The 20,004-nt window shown below is 46.8% G+C and overlaps 2 protein-coding genes across 7 annotated transcripts; one reads left to right on the top strand and one right to left on the bottom strand.

Annotated features, from left to right (window-relative positions):
* Positions 1-91: 91 nt before the first annotated feature.
* Positions 92-4,049, top strand: MTRFR (mitochondrial translation release factor in rescue). Of its 5 annotated transcripts, none has more exons than XM_033076216.2 (4): positions 92-185; positions 1,173-1,482; positions 2,131-2,373; positions 3,292-4,049. In XM_033076216.2, the coding sequence occupies exons 1-3, from the start codon at positions 127-129 to the stop codon at positions 2,341-2,343; spliced, it is 582 nt and encodes a 193-aa protein (XP_032932107.1). In that variant the 5' UTR covers positions 92-126; the 3' UTR covers positions 2,344-2,373; positions 3,292-4,049. The 5 variants fall into 5 exon arrangements, with proteins under 5 accessions (XP_032932107.1, XP_032932106.1, XP_032932105.1 ...); XM_033076215.2 differs by having other exon boundaries at positions 3,259-4,049; XM_033076214.2 differs by having other exon boundaries at positions 3,256-4,049.
* On the bottom strand, positions 3,548-18,512 carry CDK2AP1 (cyclin dependent kinase 2 associated protein 1). 2 transcript variants are annotated; one of them, XM_033076218.2, is made up of 4 exons: positions 18,165-18,512; positions 7,899-8,005; positions 7,092-7,218; positions 3,548-4,418 (listed from the first exon to the last, which is right to left on the bottom strand). In XM_033076218.2, the coding sequence occupies exons 1-4, from the start codon at positions 18,370-18,372 to the stop codon at positions 4,351-4,353; spliced, it is 510 nt and encodes a 169-aa protein (XP_032932109.1). In that variant the 5' UTR covers positions 18,373-18,512; the 3' UTR covers positions 3,548-4,350. The 2 variants fall into 2 exon arrangements, with proteins under 2 accessions (XP_032932109.1, XP_032932110.1); XM_033076219.2 differs by lacking the exon at positions 18,165-18,512 and adding an exon at positions 15,725-16,040.
* Positions 18,513-20,004: the final 1,492 nt, after the last annotated feature.

The following is a 20,004-nucleotide window of genomic DNA, read 5'->3' as shown; positions in this document are numbered from 1 at the left end:
ACGCCCGCGCGCCGCCGCCCGCGGATTGGCGCGCGCCGCCGCGCCGTTCCCGGAGAGAGCTGATTGGAGGACGGGCTCAATTCCCCGCCCCCTCGGGCAGCGATTGGCTTTCCTGTATGTCAATCAATGCGGAAGCACCACCCACCCACAGCGTGCGCAGGCGCAGTGCGGGAGGGCCGGCGGAGGTGAGCGGGGCCGGACGGGTCGGGTCCGGGGTTCGCTCTCGGTTCTCGGCTGTGCCCGGGCCGGGCTCCGGTCCCGGTTCTCGGCTCCCCCTGGGCCGCTCCGCCCCGCTGGGAGCCGCGCTCCGAGCCTGACCCCAGCCCGGGGCGCTGCGGGAAATCGAGTAAATCCTCCGGTATCTTCTGTGTTTGCTCCTGCTTTGGGGTTGCAGTGTCCAACAGCAGGAATAGGCTGAGAGGGATCGTGATTTTTTTTAACCTTATCAAGAGTTTTCAGTCCTGGTTTCAAAACGGGCTTCTGTAAGAACGGCAGGGCTCTATGAAACCTGTTAAATAAAAGCTCGTTCGGAACTAACCAGAAGTGCTGCTTGTTTTTCTGCATGTATTCTTCATTTTAAAATGTTACTAACTTCTGTAGCGCCTGCCAATAAAAGTTTTTTAATTATTTTAATTTCAGCAGTTACATTCAAATTTTCTGAATTCTGAAGTATTTTGAGTCAAATAAAGAATTGTACTGTTTTAAGTGCTTACCTAATGCCTTGCTTGCTGAAGACTGACACCTGACATTCCTCATTATCCATGAGGAAAATGCACACTTCCAGCCATACCTTTGTGCCTTTGTTAATAATCTTATTAATACCTTGACCTGGGAAAAATCAGGTTCCCAGTGAGACTGTACAGGTCAGACTGCAAGACTGAAATAACCTCTTTTCATTTAGGTTTTTTTTTTAATATGTTTAGTATTTTCTGAGTGTTGGTAGGAGTATTCTTTTATTTGCTGCTCTCCGGATCCCTTTGAAAATATTTTTTAAATCATAATTACACGGAGAACCAAAATTCTATTCAGCATGGTAAATATTTCAAGGCAGATGCCTGCAAAACCAGTTCAGATAACCTTGAAAATAAAATCTGAATATTGAAATACTGCTCAGTATGTGCAGCTCATCTCAAAACAAGGATTCTCATGGAAAACTCCACTCTCCATTCCAGGTTTTGTTCCAGAGGAGCCGTGTCCTGTTTCTGTATGAATGTTCCAAGTTTATTTCATTTTGCATTCTTGCTGAGAGGGGTGCAAACACCATCATGGACACAGTGGATTTTGAGGAAGCAGCAGCTCTCTGTGCCCAGTGTTCCCTTGCTTCAGGCAGAAAGAAAAAGGAACTCTCTGAATCTCCTTGAACTGAGTGAGGCAGAATTAGAAGAACAGTTTGTAAGAGGTGATGGTCCAGGAGGTCAAGCCACAAATAAGACAAACAACTGTGTTGTCCTGAAGCATATTCCATCTGGGATTGTAGTGAAGGTAATTGTGTTTTATTTTATTGAGTCACAAACTGTTTCAGGACTTCCAAGCCTCCTTTCAGAATAAAGCATAATCACAGGAAAAGTTTACATATTGAAAAGAATCTCAGCAAGGAGCAGTCTTGGCTGCCAGCAGATAAATAAACTTGAGGTCAGAGCTGCTTTTCCTGGCTTTGCCACCCAGTTACAGTTTTGCAGTTTTCAATTAAATGAATCTTCATTGTAGTATTGAAGCAGCTGTCACATTCCTGTCCCTCATGTGAGTTAGAATCTGTTGTTCACAGTCACTCTGCAGATCCTTTTTAAGCATTTTTCTCTTACTTATTTCTTGTGGATTAATACCTTGAAATTAATCTTTGCTTCCTGTCACAAGGGGAAGACACAGTTAAGTTAAACTCCAGCAGCTTTCCAAGGTAAGATGGGAAGCATTAAAGATTAATGCAAGAGCCAGTCTGACGAGTTACAGTAGCAAATAATTATTAAAATATATCTTCTGGTTTTAAAAGTTGCAGCTGTTATTGGTGGGAGGATGCTCTTGGCTTGGGGAGGAGGGGATTTTCTTTAATGGCAGGAATATACAGACTGAAAGGGAAAGCTGAAGAATAAACAGGATAAAGTTTCAGTTAAAATGTCCTTTGTATTTCTTCAGTGTCATCAGACAAGATCAGTGGAGAAGAACAGAAAGATTGCCAGAGAAATCCTGCAGGAAAAAGTTGACCTTTTCTACAAAGGCGAAGACAGTGATGTTTTTAGAGAGAAGAAAGCATCAGAGAAGCAAAAGCAGGAGAAAAAAAGAAGAGCAAAGGAAAACCTAGAAAGGAAAAAGCTTTTTAAAGAGATGCAACAATTGGATAAGGAATAAACATGTGAAATTCTGACTTGCCCTAGCAGGGTAAGAGAATTGTTTGTCATTAGACCCAAAGAGTTTTCCAGCTAACAAATGATGCAGGGCTTCACAGGCACAGCTGAAACCCTGGTGCTGACCTGCTGTTCCTGTAAAGCTGGGGAGATAAAAGCACTCATGTACTCCTGCCTCTCCCTGCCATCATCTCATTAATCACATTTAGCAATCAGTTTTTCTGCCAAGTTCAGGAGATAAAAGAATCCTTGTTACAGAGGAGCTATAAGCTTTCCACCATTGTTAGCACAGACCAAAAAAAATCAATAGATTTCCTTCTGTGCAGATGACACCTTGGGCTGCTTTGTGAGAGCTCCAGCACTAAAAGGTTCTCATTCCCATCCTTACTCAGGCAGTGCCTTCAGTGACATAAATCCTTTACAAACTGTGACCAGGTTTGGATTCTGCTTGTGATGGTGTGAGCTGCTGCTGGAAGAGACACCAGTCACTGGTTCAGCTCTGCCAGCTGAACAAATGTTCTGTCCTGCTCAGCTCTGAATGAAGTTTAACCAGCAGCTTTCCAGATCTTGCCTGGAGTGGTGCTGAGCACTGGGGCACAGGGAGGGCCCTCCTGCAGGTGAGGGATGGTCACTCATGGCCCTCCAGCTCAGGGGTACAACTGAGTCATTACAGATAAAAAATGACTTGTCTTGGAAGCTGCCTCCCAAGGCAACAGAGTCCAGTTCATCCAAGCTGTGAATTAATTAATTAGAGTTGTTTATTATGTTTATGCTGTGCTGCAGTTCAGCTTGGCCATGTTGGTACCTTCACTCATTTTGACATTTCCCATTTTACAGGAATGAATGCAGCTGTGTTTCCTTTGTCACCCTTACTCTGAAGCCACTCCTGAAGTTCATTTTTCCTGGTTTTATCCAGCAGCTTAACCAGAACTTCTCTTTCACCTTTGGACAGCACCCTCACCAGCTTCACCATGTTTTGCCTTCAACAAAGACCCAAAGCCACAGTGTGGATTTTGAAGGCAACAGAGACTTCCAGAATTTCAGCTCCTTGTCCCAGAGACTGCACCCTGTGCCATGGATGGAGTTCTCCAGCAATCTGCAGTCCCCTTCCCTTGTCCTTTCCTAAACTCCTGCATGAAGATTAAATTTTTATCTCTTGACAGTTGTTGCTCCTGGAGTATGAATCTAATTAAAGTGACTGTACATAGTTTTAATACAAACTGTTAATGAAAATAAGCTTTATTACGTCAAGTAATAAATACATACAAAGATGCAAATAACAGTTTTAGTAATTTATCCAGAATGTTCCTTTTTCTTTTCTTTTTTTCTTTTTTTTTTTTGCAAACTTTAAACTGAAATCTCCAGCCTTAATGTAGAAATTAGCTTTCCAGGACCTTGTTATTATTTAATAGGTTTCCCTATTTTCCATATAGCTCATGCACTTTAAGTGGACTTCAAAGCACTAACAGTCATGCAAATGTTTATGCAAAATGAACAAAAAAAGGGAAAATAAGAGAAGGGGAAGGTTATTTCTAAGCAGGGTCTATGCTGTATGACAAATTGTGACTTAGCAGACTACTAGGTACAGCATGCTATTCTGCAGTTATTAAAAAAAATCCTTAGAGCTTATGTCAAACTTTGAAAGATTGACGTTTTGGGGATAAGTGAACATAGTCAAAGGAAAAAAAAACAGAATGAGGCTGTGGCTGGATAAGAAGAGAACTGAAATAGAGCCTGGGAGAGAAAAAGAGCATTCCTCTGCATGCACTTCAGTTTCCATGTTCTAGAAACATTTTAGGGAGTTTTAACGTCTTTAGAAAATGCAAACCCTCAGTAAGTTGAAAAATCCTTGGTTTTTTTTTTTTCATTCTTAACTGTACATTTTTGCAAGGGCAAAACAGAACGGTAAAACATTCAAAATGAAGGAGTTTGAATGTTTCAAGAGTCAAAAAGAAGAAGTGTTACTTTTTCTTCATGAGGAGATGGAAATCCTTGCAGCTGAAGCAGTGGGCTAGGATCGTGCATTTCGTTCCGTCTCGGCCAGGCATTCCCGAACTAATCCTCTAGCATGGATGATGCCTGCAAAAGAATTGGCTGTGTTTTAAATCATCCCATTCAGGCCACACTTGCAGTGACAGTCCACAGGAAGGTTTATGTATTTCTGTCCCCAGCTGCCAAGGCCTCAGCAAAGGGGGACAGCCCTTGCTTCCCAAACTTCATTCTCCACTGAAGTTTGCCTTCCCAAACTTGTGTTATAAATTGAGAAGGGACTAAAGCAGGAGTCAGAACATAGTGAGATTTGTAAGTCTGCAGTGGCAGGTAGATCTTAATGTGCAGTGTGGGCCTCCTTAAAATCAAAGATTTAAGAGGGAAAAAAAATCTCTTACCTATCAGTGAGTTATTTTGCTGGTGGAGTGAAACAAATTACAAAGTTATTTGGGGAGTCATTTTAGCAAGCTCTTAATGCCTTGGGATAGTTCTTCTCTGGGAGGATGCATCAAAGTCCAAGCCATCATAATGCTGTTCAAAGACAACTTGTGTCTCTCATTTTAAAATAAGAGATTTTTTTTTTTTATGGTGTGTGCAGAAAGTTACCTCCCAACACTGGCTCAGCTCCCAGTGCAAATCATCACCACTTTACACACTGCTCTCATCTGACAGACATAATGTGGAATTTTCCACTACAAGTCCTGTTGCCTTGAGTTCCAGCAATCTGGACCTTGGTTCATAATCCTGGAACTAAATGTAGATTCATGCTCATAGAGCTGCTGAAAGAACAGAGCTTGAGATAGATGTTAAAATGAGAGATGGACAGATTTTTCTACAACAAAGGTTTATATTTTGGTGACTAGACGAGGCAGAAGGTGATTTCTCTGCTCATCATGCTCCTTAACAAGGTGGAGAAAGGGCAGTGAGGCAATGGATGGGGTTAATCTCTAGAGAGAATGGCTTCTGTTTCTAGAAGGCTGCTAGCCCAGAGCACAGAGCACTGACCTGGGAGCACTTGGTGAGCACAAGGTTTTGCAAAGGGTTAAACTGCCACAGATGAGCAAAGCTGCAGCTGTGGGATGCAGAAACATGAACTCCAAGCAGTGTGTTAGACCTGGATCTGGTGGCAGGATGCCCAGTTCATGCAGCAGAACTACTCTGAATAATGTAGAACACTGGGAATTTGGCCAGTTTTAGAGGTCAGTAGCCTCTGTGCTCAGGAGCAGGCGCAGCTGGGGACAGGGACTTTATTCAGGATAACTCCATGGCCATGGAGGCAGCAGTCACATGGTTACCCTCACTCACTTCTGCTCTCACACTTGCACATGCTCCTTCAGCCACCAGGCTCCCAAAATGGAAAGAGAGGTACCTTTGTGACCAAAAGATGGCAGCAAAAAGTGTTTATTCGGGATTTCGTGCAGCACTGGCAAGTCACAGTGGCAGCATTGTATCTTAAACCTACGTTTTGCAAGAGGCAGCAAAGCAACTTTTTCCTCACTGAACTAAAGCATCCAGCCCAGAGAATGTCTGCATCTCTCTGGGTCTCTCTCAAGCTGTCCCCATTAGCCTGTTGCCATTCATGATCTATTAATACTGACTCAGGCAATGCAATAAAGAGAGACTCCAGCAACATTGATTTTAGCTGGGCCAGATTCCACTTACCACTCATCAGCAGACTTTATTGCATCCTTTCCCAGAACAGCTACTAGTCATTTTATTGCATGTCATGGCAGATATATTACTCTTCCATAATGGTGGAGCCTTAAATAAAGCTTTGTAGTCTGGGGTAAGTGTAAGGGGGATTTGCAAGGTGCTGGAGTTAGTCTGTTACAACAACATTCCCCTTTGGTGGTGAAGGCATGAGACAACCTCAGCACAAGGACCACAAGGAAGGGAGGAAAAAGTCACCATGTCATGCTAGAGGAGAGGACTGCCAGTCCAACTGCTGTCTGTGGCCTTCCAGGGCCATTTCAGGAGCTGGAGCAGTGGAATGTCCCACTGCTCCTTCAGAAATATCCCTGCACGTCCCTGCAGAGGACAATGTCAGGCTGATGTCAGCAGCGGGGCATGCAGGGGTTTCTTTTACACTACAAGGGAAGGGCGTTTATTACCCCTTTTAGCTGACAAAGCAAAGCTGGAGAGACTCATCACCAGCCCTAAAAGCTGCTCTGTCTTTACCAGAAGATTTTTAGTGACATGCACTTGACAGGAGGTAAGGGAAGCTAAGCAGCCCCACTCTGCTCTCCACAGAGTTCTGCTCGTGTTTGCCATCTGGGCCTGAACACCCTTCCCCATCACTTTTTGGGGATTTTTTGTAGCTCTCTTCTCCACCAGCCTCAGTGAGAACTACCACAATGTTGTATTTCTCTGGGCAAAATCCACTTCAGTGAAGTTTCTTGGGCCAAGTAGATGGGAGATGTAAACAATGCTTGGCTGTGGGTTTTGGGGAGTGGGGAGAAAAGGGAATTGAAAGGGCAAGTAAATCACCAGGAGCCTGAAAGAATGTATACATGAGAGGTTCTACAATAAGGATGGAATTATTAACTCAAACTCCCTGTATCCACATGAGACACATTTTGTCACTGTTTATCTCTCAAATACAGCTCAGACAGAGCATCCCAAGGTTTCAGTTGCTGGTTAATTCCCCCACTTTTAAGAGTAGCTCAAGCTCTCTTTTCAAAGGAAACAGTTGTCATTAAGTTGTATACAAGTTCACAAAGTGAATAGGAAACAATTATTTTTAAAAATAAGTTTAAAAGTTACCTCTTTTTAGTCTCTCCATCGCACTTTTACTCCCAGCATATGTAGGTCTAATCTCTTTTCCTAATTCTTCTATGATAGCTAGAAGTTCTGCATATTTGCTCTGTGGTACTTGACTGCTGCTGGTGCCCTGTAGTTGAAAGTAAATTAATCTCAGTCAAATACTGTGAAAACAAAACAATTACAAGAAACAGCAAGTGGAAGTTTGGGGAAGACCAGAAATAGCCCTGTAAATCACTTCTTAAAAGAACAAAATTTCAGGATTATTACATATATATAAACACTATTTTTTTTTTAATTGCTGCTACAGTTGGACACAATACTCTTCAAAAATTGGGATCAACTGTGAGGATGCAGCTGCAAGCCTTGGACTTAGGGTGAAGCAGAAGTTAAAACAGTCCTGAAAAGCAGCAAACTGGGAACTGCTTATTTAACCCTGTCTCTGGTTTTCCAGTGTTGATTTTGTGGAGAAGTTAGCCAGGTAGGGAGACTGAGAAGACAAAACTGTACAGAAATATTGGGGTTTTAACAAATAACTTTAAAATCTGTAAGTGCCCTTACAGAGCATAATTCAAGACATTTCTCTGTGACTCAGGACAGGACTAGCAGTTAATGAGGAACCAACCTCCCTCAGCACTCAGCTTAGCCTAATTTGATCCCCAGACATGTGCAAGGAAGCAGTCTGCCATTTGGGTTTGATTTCAGACCTTGGTGGGAGGGAGGAACACCTCAGATTTCAGGCCACCATCCCTGCTACTACACAAACATGGGGTCAGTGATCTGATTAAAGGAAAATAAGCAGAGCTGTACCTGCATCCCTTGTGTATAGCCTAGAGATGGGGGGCCATAGTCATTTATGAGCTGTCTGTATTGTGCTGATGTTGCCATACTTGTGGAGGGAGAGTGAACACTCCCAGCTGCAGAGAGAAAAGAGAAAAAAAAAATCTGTTATTATCTAAAGATTAATTAGTCTGTTACATTGGGACACATTTTAATCACTTGTTCTTAAAGATGTGACCTCTCACCTTTGCCTGAGATCACTAATGACATTTCTGAGCATCACTGCTAGGAAGAGAAAGGCTGAATTAATGCTTCTCTCGTGTTTGATGAACACTTGGAAACAGCACAGCCTGCAGCATTATCAGTGCAAATTGTTTGCCTAAAAGTGAAGCAGAGTGTAGCATGACAGGTTTGTTCTGCCTAGACAAACTGTAAGTATTAAGGAGCCCTATTTTTGCATATATACATTCCACACAGATGAGTCTAATGTGCTGTGCTATTTTTACTTTTTCAGTGCAAGTTATCTGAAAGTAATTTTGCAATTCAAAGTGTCATCACATGGTCAAAGCAAGTTACCCTCAGTACTATTTTCAGCTAATGCCAGAACTATTCCTAGGGAACAGGCAGTTGAGGTACAGCAGATCTGCTGCTCGTTGTGTGACATGGGAGGCGAGCAGTGCTACCTTTATTCCTCTTCGTGTGATATCAAACATTTTTAGCCAGTCAAATTGTGCTGTATAAGCAGATCAAAGGGAAAACAACATCACTTTGTGTTATGGTTACTTTTTTCTAAAGTTATAAGCTATTATATTCACATCTAATGAGTTTTGAGTCAGTTACAAGCTCCAGAAACAGATTCTAATGTCATCACTGACAAACTGCTCCAGAAATGAGCAACCAAAACACCTTCTCCCCCTTGTTCTACAATGGGAACAATTTAGGTTTGAGAAACAACTGCTAGATTTTTTTTAGGGGCTTAATTCTACTGCCCACTTCACAACTGTGCTAAAAAACTTGCTGGTTATGCACTTGGGAGCAAGGGAGCATCACAGCACTGAACTCCTTCACTCTTGCAGCTCAAGTGCCCTTGCATCCATGGATGCTGCTGTCTTTGCCTGTAGGCACAGACACAGACTGCCTGCTGTCTGGAAATATCTCCCCCCTTCCAAACTCCTCTGCTGAAAATTCCCAACTGTCTTTCATATGAGGAACAAATCTCATTTACCAGCCTTCATTTAAATCTAAATTAAACTGATGCTAAAAGTCACTGGGGCTCAGAACTATGTAAATCTCTAGCTTTGTTTTAAAGTTGCAAATGACTTCATTCCTATTTTCCCCTCTCTCCAAAAAGAAAGGGCCAGCAGTTACTCTGTAAAAAGCTCTGCTGAACATAGTGGAACAGCCTCTTGTCCTGAGATGGGAAGTCTCTTTCCACTTCTGAGTTATCACATGATATCACTCATTGTGAGAAGAGAGCATGTTCTTAATTTTTAGTAGTTAACCAGATGTGAAATCCCAAAAAGGCAAGTTGGGCTGGTCACTGGGTCACCTTAAAAAGAGCAAAGTTTCTCTTTGTCTTTAACAAAGCTGCTAAATTTTATGTCATTACAACATGCAGTTTCATCACTGAAATAAGAATAGCAGACCCCCCAAAAAACAACACACCTACAGAGTAGGAACAGTAGTTGTCAGCTACTCTCTCAATTAGTTCTTCACATTAGCAGCTCAAAATACACAAGTTTGAGATTTCTGTATGTGAAATGCAGTATTTCAAGTCCAGAAGACTGAATTTCAACAATTACTAAACATGACACAACAGCAAACCCCATCTCTTTTCCAAGGACTTCAAAATGCTTCAGAAACATTAATGAGCCCCTTGTGCTGCAAGGTAAGAAGGTTTAATTACCTCAATTAAGCAGAGAAAGGCTTAAGTGATTTTTCCTCACGTACAATAAAACAAAAGGCCCATCCTGCAAAGACTTGTCTCTGAACTGTTGTTGCAAGCAGTCACATACAAGAGCTCCAAACTGGATGAGAAGAAGGGAAGGACTCCAATGACCTCAAGAATCCTGCTTTACCCACTGAGCAAAACTGAGCTGCAGTCCATGCACAACTTAGAGCAACTTATTGATCCCATGTGGGTTGATGAAAACACACTGGTGGTTAAGGAGATCAGGAAATGGTGGGCACTGGGCTCCCCAAGGAAGTGGTCACAGCACTAAGCCTGAGCTCAGGAAGCATTTGGATAATGCTCTCAGGCACATGGAGTGAGTCTCAGGGTGTCTGATGGGTCCCTTCCAACTCAGCATATCCTGTGATATCCCAGCACAGACAATTCAGAGATTGTTTCACATTCTGTAAATTCAAGCAATGGCACACACTCGGTCTGCAGGAGATAACACAGCCAGCTCTGTCTTGGGAGAGAAAAACTCTCCCAGAAACACGAGGCACCAGCACAAAGCAGAGTCAGATCCACATCCAGGGGCTCTAAGAAAAGTTTCCCAGACATGGGAACAGCACTGGAGCCGGTCCCATGGGGGGAAAAAAAGCGAGCAGGGCTTGGGGATGCGGGAGCAGGGAGTGGGGATGCGGGAGCAGGGAGTGGGGATGTGGTTAAGGCTCAGGGATGCTGTGAGCAGGGCTCAGGGATGCAGGAGCAGGGCTCAGGGATGTTGTGAGCAGGGATTGGGGATGCAGGAGCAGGGCTCAGGGATGCAGTTAGGTCTCAGGGAATCAGGAGCAGGGCTCAGGGACGCGGTTAGGTCTCAGGGATGCAGTTAGGGCTCAGGGATGCAGTTAGGTCTCAGGGATGCAGTTAGGTCTCAGGGATGCAGTTAGGTCTCAGGGATGCAGTTAGGTCTCAGGGATGCGGTTAGGTCTCAGGGATGCAGTTAGGTCTCAGGGATGCAGTTAGGTCTCGGGGATGCGGGAGCAGCCGGGGCTCTGCAGAGCCGCGCTGCAGACACTAGAGGCTGAGTGCGCCGGGCCCTGCCAAGTGACAGAGCGTGGTAACCATGGTGAGTTTACCCGTTTCTTTGCAGTCTGCATCAAAAATGTAATAAGACATAATGCCATGCGCCGACCACTTTATCAGCAGCAGCAGCAGGCCCAGAGAACAAAGGAAAGGATTTGGCTTGGCCGCGGTACCAGCCTCCATACATCCATGTCAGAAGTTGTGCCAGTCAAACTCAGCTGGAGGGGGGGAAAAAAGGGAAAATCCTTGGTTTCACCTCAATTTAAAATGACGCGATCATGAAAATGAAATTAATTGGGGGGGTATTAGTATCTCACAGGGTAACAAACCTTGGGCTTTTTGACCTATCACTTTGTGTGTTAATCTCAAGGAGAAGCCCTGGGTCTTGGATGACTATCACTCAATTAACCCAAAATTCATCTGTATGTCTGAACAACCTGTGTATCTTGGATTTAAAAAAAAAAAAATTTAAAAAAAATCACCAGATATTGCTATTATAGTTAGAAATTAGGCCAGGAAGTCTCACAGTCAATACCCAGTCAAAAATCGGTGTGATGATTAGGTATTCACTAGAGAGAAAAAAGGAGGGGGGATCTAAATTGAGGCTTGCTCTCTCTAACGTTAAAATGACAATGGAGACAGTTAAGAACTGACAGAATCAAAGAGGGAGTGTGCTTGGTACTGAATTTCAGTGGCACCCTGAATCACATCCCAAATTTTCTTAGTGCTTGCTGTTGTTTAAAACCTTAATTAATATACACACTTTCCTCCCTTCACTTTCCCAATTAAATGTACACAAAACCTTGTAGATCCCCACTTATTCTAGAGCAAACAATGTCTTTTATTTCTGTATTCAAGCAGAAGACTGCCACAAGCATTTTTCCCCATAAAAATGTAGTGATTTCCTTGTAAATTAATATTAATCTTTATTAATTATGGGGGATACAGCAAACAGAAATGAGATTTTGGTATCAAAATCTCTTCCTTCCAGCAGTCTCCCTCAGCCCAAATTAACACCCAGAGAGACAAAGGATCTCAAATCAATCTTTGTTTGCCTAAACTCCTGCTGACCAGGAACCTTCTCATTAATTCCTGACAGGTTTGTAGGGATCCCTTCAGCTCCAAGCCTGAGCAATGATGACCAATTTGCTGCTTCAAGTTTTAATTCTTAATTCTATTACTGCTGCTTGCTGGAAAAATAACAGGGAAGGAATCTTGCTGAGCACCCTGATGGAAGCAGCAGGAGCAGGAACACTTGGGTACACTCACCTGATCCACTTTGGCAGATGCCAAGGCATCAGCTACCCCCCTGTTCCACAGGCAGCAAAGGAAAACCAGGAACAGTCACACAAATCACTGAGTTACTCGTGTGGGACTGACTTAGACAAGCCAAGGGCCAAACCCACTGGATATGTGTTTCCCAAACTCACTGGATATGTGCTTCCCAATCCCACTGGATATGTGCTTCCCAATCCCACTGGATATGTTCTTCCAATCCCACTGGATATGTGCTTCCCAATCCCACTGGATATGTGTTTCCCAAACCCAGTGGATATGTGTTTCCCAATCCCACTGTGTTTCTCTGCTGCCCTGTACTTTGTAAAGTCCTAAAAACCACAAAGACAAACTCCTGCAATTTTACAGACTCTTTCCACACAGGAACATGAGAGCATGTCAGAAGAGCTACCTGTAGCCTGGACTTTATGGAATCCCAACAGCTCTCTCTGTTTCACAGACCCTTCAAGCTGAGGCTGCTTGAAACCTCGAGGTTGTTGCCATTTCAGCGGCCACCACCTCTCCAGATCCCAGAGCTGGAGTTACTGCCCTGCAGGACCCTCCTCATGCAGTCCTGACCCTATGGGGTACCAGACAACGAGGCTGGAACATTTGAACTGAGAGGATATGAATTATTCTGTCCTAAACCAGGCAACTTTGCCAGAAAACACGTGAGAAATGCTCCTGAAGCTGCTTTGCCAACACACACCATGAGGCATCCTCGAGCACCAGGGGAGAGGTAACAGCTTCACCCAGCAATTTCTGCAGAGAGAAGCTGAACACAGCTGCAGTGTTTTGGCTGACTACAAGGATATTTTATTCCTTAGCCCTCTACACACTTTGGTTTGAGTTCAACAAGAGCTCCTTGCCATCCATGGGACACCACATGCGTGTCTACACAAGTAGATCCACTGCACAGCCAAGCCACACACTGAATTCTAACAGCAGCTGCCAACCCAGAGCTCATACAGAGCCCCCATTCCCCCCAACCTTCCCATAAATTTTTAAATTTAAAATAATGGACCCTGTTCTCATTTGCACAAACCCTTCCTTATAGCACTGGCTGTGAAAATTGTATTTTCACCCACTATTTCTCCCTTGAACAGCCCTTGTGGAAGGAACAGACCTTTCTTTGAATAAAACTATTTCCTTGTAAAAAAAGCAGTGTGCAGACACATAAATATGTTCTCAAGAACTAGGACATTCTTTATCATAACAGCCAGAGGCCTTGCTCTTTTGATCTGTCACACTCTGGGCCTTTCCTCTAGTACTCTCATGCTATTTAATCTTTCCATGTGGATAACGGTCATGGTTTATGTCTTCTCTTCCTACCCTCCTGTCTCTTTTTTTATCAGAAAAAGTAAAGCCAGTCCCTTGACTCCCTACCATTCTTCTTTTCTTGCTTAAGCTATTCCTACACTAGCAAGTTATTTGGCACCACAAGGAACAGATCAAAAGATGAAAGCATTTGGTATGTGCACACCACATGTAGCTGGCCTGAGGGGGTATGACTTAAGGTTAGATTTTAGTCTGGTCCCCCAGACTAGGGGGGTATGGATCAAAGCTGTGCCATCTTTGGTTTGGATCCTTGCAAGGGATGGAGCAGCTGTGTTGCACAACTGAAGCAGAGCTTCTGGACCACTTTTATCCAAAAAGAATCCAGTTAGCACGAACCCAAAGCACTCTGCAGCAAAACCAAGGTGCAGGGTGGGGACCATGCGGAGATTCGCTGACTCTGGAAACCACATCACTGCTCCCAAGCCAAAAACCCAGGTAGGCAAAGCCAAAAGTGCCCATTTTCTAAATGCCCAAACAAGTCCACTTGAAAATTGCTAATTCTGAAACATGTTTAGCAAGCTTCTTTTTACATCACACTTAACTTCACATGGGCTTCAAGACATCAGGGATCCAGCAAATTTCAGTCTGAGTCGGAGAGGGGAGCATATTTCCTAGAAATTATCCCCCCTGCTAAGGCACAAACACTTTGCTCTCTGTTCTGACTACAAAGAGTATTCTTTCCAGTACTCCCACTCCAAAAACAACCTCTCAATATGGTCAACAATACCAAACAGAAGCTGTCTCTGTAAAGGGCGACAAGCAAGCCATGTGCTCCAGCAAGTCTGCACTGCAGTGCTGAGAACATAAGGGCCAGCCTCGTGTGCTGGTGTCATTTCTCAGGACTGAATGGAGCTGGTCTCTCCAGCCCCAGACAGGGAAATTGTTTTCATTTCACCTCCCAGTGAGAATTTTTCACAAGAAACCTGTGGTTGCTGTGAGGTGTGGCAGGTGCACTGAGAGCCCCTTTGGTCCTCAGCTAGAGCAGCACTTGCTGTCCAGGCCACCACTTGTTCATGTGGAACCAAGACACAGCTCCTTCCCTTGTCACAGTCAGCTGGAATTGGTGTTTCCAGGTCCTACAGATGACAGCTTTTAAGCTTTTTTACACAAACAGGATTTTGTCTCAAAACCTGACATTTCTGCAAGGATGAGAATGAAAGTAAAGGAAAATCCCAAGCTGTTTCTGCTAGCTTCTGTATCTTGAAACACATTTTCTCTGACCTGTGCTTAGTCTAAACAAAATAGGAATGCTGGTGAATATCCACTGAGCCAGAAAACACATGGAAACATGGTGAAAAACAAACTACAGACCCATTCACAGCTGGTGTAAGTGTCTAGTTCAGCTTAAGTCAACGGAGATGCTCTACTTCACCTCAGCTCAGCAGCTGGTCCCTTATGGAGAAATAGTCAAACAATATGAAACACAAGACAGATGAGGAGGAAGTGGTACTTCCCAGGATAAGCAAGAGAAGACAAACAAATCAAAACATGGTTGTTAGAAAAGGTAACAGAGGTTCCCCTGGGCCACTGTGGGGTCAGGTGGGGCTGGGAAGGTGCCACTGCAGGTCCCCAGCAGAACACCTTTTACAGCCCAGGCAGAGAAGGTGCTTGTGCAGGAGATTAAATGGGGCTCTCCAAGCACAGGCAGCTTGGAATTGAAAGCTTGGGGTACTGCATGCATGCACCCAATTCCCTGAGCCCAGGCCCTCCAGGAAGGCGACTTTGGACAAAATTCGGACAAAACACTGCAAGGCTGATTGCAGCCGCCCTGGGCCGAGTGTCAGCACCAACCTGGGCAACAGGGAAGAGGAACAGGCACTGAATTCTGCTGTGACAACACATTCTCCTTCCCTCAGCCTGGTGGAAGGCAGAGGAGTCAGCACCCAGATGCTTCCAGCATCCTGAGTCACTTGTGGAGCAGCTGCATTTTCCTCACCCGCAGTCATCCCCAGATCTGCCGACAACCCACAGAGGTTTCCTCCCCGTATTTCCTCCCCCACATTCAGCTCCTCTCCCTCTGGACTTCAGTCCAGGATTGGATTCCCCAAACATGCTCCCATGCAAGAACAGAGCCCAGGCACCCACCAACCACAACTGCTCCATCCCAGTGATGTGCAGTTTAAGTATAATTTTGCAGAGTGGCTACTCTCAGCCTCAACTTGAGAGGAGTTTGCTCTGCAGCAAGGACACAGCTCCAAGAGCTGAGTCGACACTGCCTTCCCAAATACTCCTGCACCAGAAGCCCTGCACTGCAGGGAAGCAGCATTACCTCCCAGAGGAAAATCCCTGTGAGATCCACAGCTGCCCAGAGCCCTCCGTCGGCCGAGACCAAAATATTCAGCATTCATACAGAGAGGCTTCTGCAGGGCTGATTCCAGGCCAAAAGGGACAGATTTCCTGTTTTCCTCTCCTCTGCAGGACGGTGGGGGGGTCGGGGGGGGGGGGGTCCTTCACTCCAGGTTTGGAAGCAAACTTAGGATTTATCCTCTTGGCTGGGGGGCATTTAATTTAGGCACAATAGAGAAGCAATCTCCTCCAAATCAGAATTAAGCTCCAGAAAGGAGGGGGCCATTTGCAGTCATATCACTCTGAATGCGATATGTGCAACTGCAAGGACTGCTTTGTCTAAGTCCCTTGGCCTTAGGCCACGGTGCTGGCAATACCACTAGCTAGAGGAAGAGCTGGTGCGTGAGGATAATGGCAGAAGACAGGGAGGGAAGAGAGAGCCCATTTTGGATTCAGAGGAGGACGTTCTTTCATTGAAAAGATTCTGGGGGTGTTGAGGATGATCCGAACTCAGAAGAGAGGACAACTTAGACAAGAATAGTTCCAGCATGACAGCAAACTGCTGCTAACTTGCCGATACAAGGGGAAAAGGAGGGTGGGAGAGAAGGGGAAGATAAAACTGCATGAAAGAATCCGAAGCCCTGATCGCAGCCGGAGCGCTGGAAAGCACAGGCACGGCAGCGAGAGGGCTGGAGACAGAAACTTCACCGCTCGGCTCGCATTGTGCGCGGCATGTCTGAGCCGGGATTTTGCAGTCCCTGCTCGCAGAGCAGCCAGACTCGGATCCCCTCCACTGCATGACCTAATCCCCACCCCTCACCCACCATCGCAAAATACCACCTTTGTTTTCCCTGCAATTTTACGGCTGTTCCGGAGAGCAAGGCACAGGTTCTCGTGGGAGCCGGCAGGAGAACGGTTTCTCTTGCTGGGCTTTGTTTTGTTTCTTTTTTTTTTTTTCTTCTCTTTTTTTTCCCCCCCTCCGGTGACACTTCTGCTTTTTGTCAGAAATCCTGGGCACATCCCCTGCTCCCTGACCCCTCCGCAGAGCAGCACTGGAGCCCACGGTGCTCCCCAGACACCAGCCCGGCTCCCCGAGCCTTTTGCACCCTCGCAGCCCCACCGAGCTCAGCTCCAGGCAGGATCGAGGTGGCACAGCCACCAGCTGGTGACGAGTCCTTGCAGTAAAATATGATTGCTGCTCTCCTGGTAGCTAGACTAGAGATGCATCCCGGAGATCCCTTTCGCTCCTCAGCCTCCTAGGATTACAACCACTAACGGTGCTGTAAAAATCACCCAGGCACATTTCACTCCCTGCTAAACCCAACTCCAAAACTTTTTCTCAGGGAAAAAAAAAAATCAGCCTGATTTGTGGCTGCTTGATACCAGTCCTGCAGGCTGGGCTGCGGGAATGGGAGAGGGGAATACGATTTTTTTAAAGTCAGAACCAACTTCTCCATTTTGGTGCTGTTTAATCGGAGCCGACGAGCACAGATTAGCGAGATCCCCTCCAAATATCCCACAGCGAAGCAATTGCTGCTGCGGCTTTGTTCAGGCTGCACCGATTCCCGCACCGAGACCCGATGTGCAGCAGCACCGCAGCACCCGCAAAAACCCGCCGGCTGATGCCTTCGGAAACCGGGAAAAGAAAAACGGTAGAATGTAGTTTAAAAAAGAATGGAAAAAAAAAAAAGGCAAAAAGTTAACGCTGTCAAGGAAACTTTTTAAAGAGGAAAGTTGGAAAGACTCCTCCTGTACAAATACGAGATGAGGAGTGATTTTTAAACAGGAGGGTTTTTTTAAAGAATAGTGCAATCCCTGTGTGCACGCCTTCCCCCCCCAATCCCCAAAAAATCTCCAGCGAGCGGAGAGGGCTCCTCCGCTCGGGGTGCGGGGGAGGCTCCGCGGGGCAGCGCGGACCGAGGGTCGCTCTGCGGAGCTGGCGGTGCCTCCGCGGACGGAGCTCCGGGCTCCGGGGCTCCTCTCCGGCCCGGGCAGCGCGGCCCGGGGCGGCCCCGCCGCCGGAGGAGGCGTGAGGCGAGGCGAGGCGCGGGGCGAGCGGCCGCACTTGCGGCGTCCCGCCAGCAGCGGTCCTCGCTGAGGCGCCGCCGGAATATTCCTGATCCAGATCAATCAGCCGCCCCGGGGAGCCGAGCATGGAGGAAACCCGGCGGCCGGAGCCCCGGAGCGGCGGCGGCGGCGGCGGCGCGGGGCCGGGCGGGCGCGGTGCCCGGCGCGGGGGCGGCGCGGAGCGGGGCTGGCGGCGCCGGCGGGCGGGCGGGCGCGCTCGGGTAATGGCGGCGCGGAGCCGCTGCCCCGCCATACCGGACCGGGCACAAACTCGAGTCCGGGGCTTCCCCCAGGTGCCGGTGCGGCACCGCCGCTCGCCTCCCAAACTTGCCACCCAGTTGCCGCCGCGGACTTACCCGGGTTGAGGGGAGTCCCGGGGATGTGGGCGTTCAAGTTGGGCTTGTAAGACATTCCCAGAGACATGGCCAGCGGGAGGAGGAGAAGCGTCCTGAAATTCAGCGAAGCGTCTCCGTGTCTCCCAGACACTTTGGGTTGTTTACAGCAGTAGCAGCACCGGCAAATATGGCCGTCAGTTATATTGACACCCACAATGCAATATATCATCCATACATCATGAGGAGACGCGGATCCAAAAACTTTGGGGGAGAGCCGGCAGCCACCCGCCGCGGCCGCCCGGCGCCCCGCGCACGGCGGCGCGGAGGGCGGGGGCGCGGCGGGCGGGGGCGCGCCGGGGGTGCGCGGCCATCCCCTCACAGACAATGGAGCTCCCCTCAGGGACCGCCGGCAGGGAGCGGGCCGGGCGGGCGGCGGCGGCGGCGCGGAGCCCGGCGGCGGTGCGGGGAGGGGTTGCGGAGGGGGGGGCTGTTTTAATTAAGTTCGGAAAGTTTTGGCACAAGTTGCGGGTTTTGGCCGGGCCGTGCCCGCGGCGGGCCCTGTCAGCGCCGGGTGTCCCTCAGGGCGGCCCGCGCGCCGCCGCCTTTCCCGCCTCCCCCTCGCCTCAGAGCGGCCGTTCATTCCCCGGCTCCCCCCCGCGCCAATCTCCATGGAAAATACCTGTTGATAATTTTTAAATAAAAGGGTTTTTTTTCCCTCACCCACTCCCCTAAGATGCCGCCAAGAAAAAACCTGCCTTTTTTTTTTTTCCTTTTATTTTTTTTTCCCCCAAACCACTAGTTCTCCCTGCTGGAAGGTTAATGTGGATTGCAGCTTCTGAGGGACTAAAAAAATTTGAATCTCGTTGACAATTAGTACATTTTCTGCTTGCAAGCAGCAGTAAAACTTCCCCACCAAAATTTAAAAAAAAATCAGGTTAAATGATGAAGCTTTCCAGCATGCGTCTGCCATCAGAACTCATCCTTTTCACTGCAAGATATTCAGGTTTGCTTCTTCTGTCAATTAATATTGAATACACTCAAAAGTTGTTCAGTTACTCCAGATTTATCCCAACAAAACTGCTGGTGATCTGGACAACCTCTCCTTAGGTGCACAGCTCAGCCTGAGACCCACCAGATCAGACCCCCACGTATTTTTTACCAGCAGCCACTCTGAGATCTGGTACTTTTATTGTATGTGCTACTAAACGTCTATTCATACTGCTCATAATTCCAGTGACAGCACACACGGAGAGTCTGATCCTGCTCCTTGGAAATCGGGGGCACATTCCTGGTCACTGATTCAGGCCCAGCCCTGCAGAGGGAAGCAGGTAACACCTCCAGCACAGAGATATGGAAACAGTCACGGAGCAATCAGATGATTTCCTCTGCATAAAGGAGAATTGAGGGAGAATGGGCAAAGAGGAGCAGCCTTTGAGCCCCCCACTCAGGCCCTGCTGACTGTACACTGCATGAAAGGAACGTCTGAAAATTCTGGCTGGTACCAGATGAAACACCATTGTGTTTTATTTCCAGACCAAGTGCTCGACTCCAGCAATCCTGGTGAGTTCCAGACTGACACTGACTGTCCTTACAACTGATCCATGCTCCAGTCTGTTAGAGAAGGGTCCCGAGAGCCCCAGGCACAGAATTACACGCTCAGTGACAGTAGTTTCACACTGGTGCTTGTGGTTACAAGTGTGTCATTCTTCTTAAAGTCCTGAAAGACGGCATGGTAAACCCTCACTGTGTGAGTGAGAGCTCTGCAAACCTAAAGCTTCACTTCCAGCTTTGTAAATAACAGCTTTTCTGTTGAATGCTGGAAGGCCAGCAAAGTCCTGCACACCGCTCTGGGATTTTCCAT

The sequence above is a fragment of the Catharus ustulatus genome, chromosome 18 (genome assembly GCF_009819885.2).
Source record: "Catharus ustulatus isolate bCatUst1 chromosome 18, bCatUst1.pri.v2, whole genome shotgun sequence".
Lineage (NCBI taxonomy): Eukaryota > Metazoa > Chordata > Aves > Passeriformes > Turdidae > Catharus > Catharus ustulatus.
Note: the sequence above shows the minus strand (reverse complement) of the source record. Positions and strands in the feature narration are given on the sequence as shown.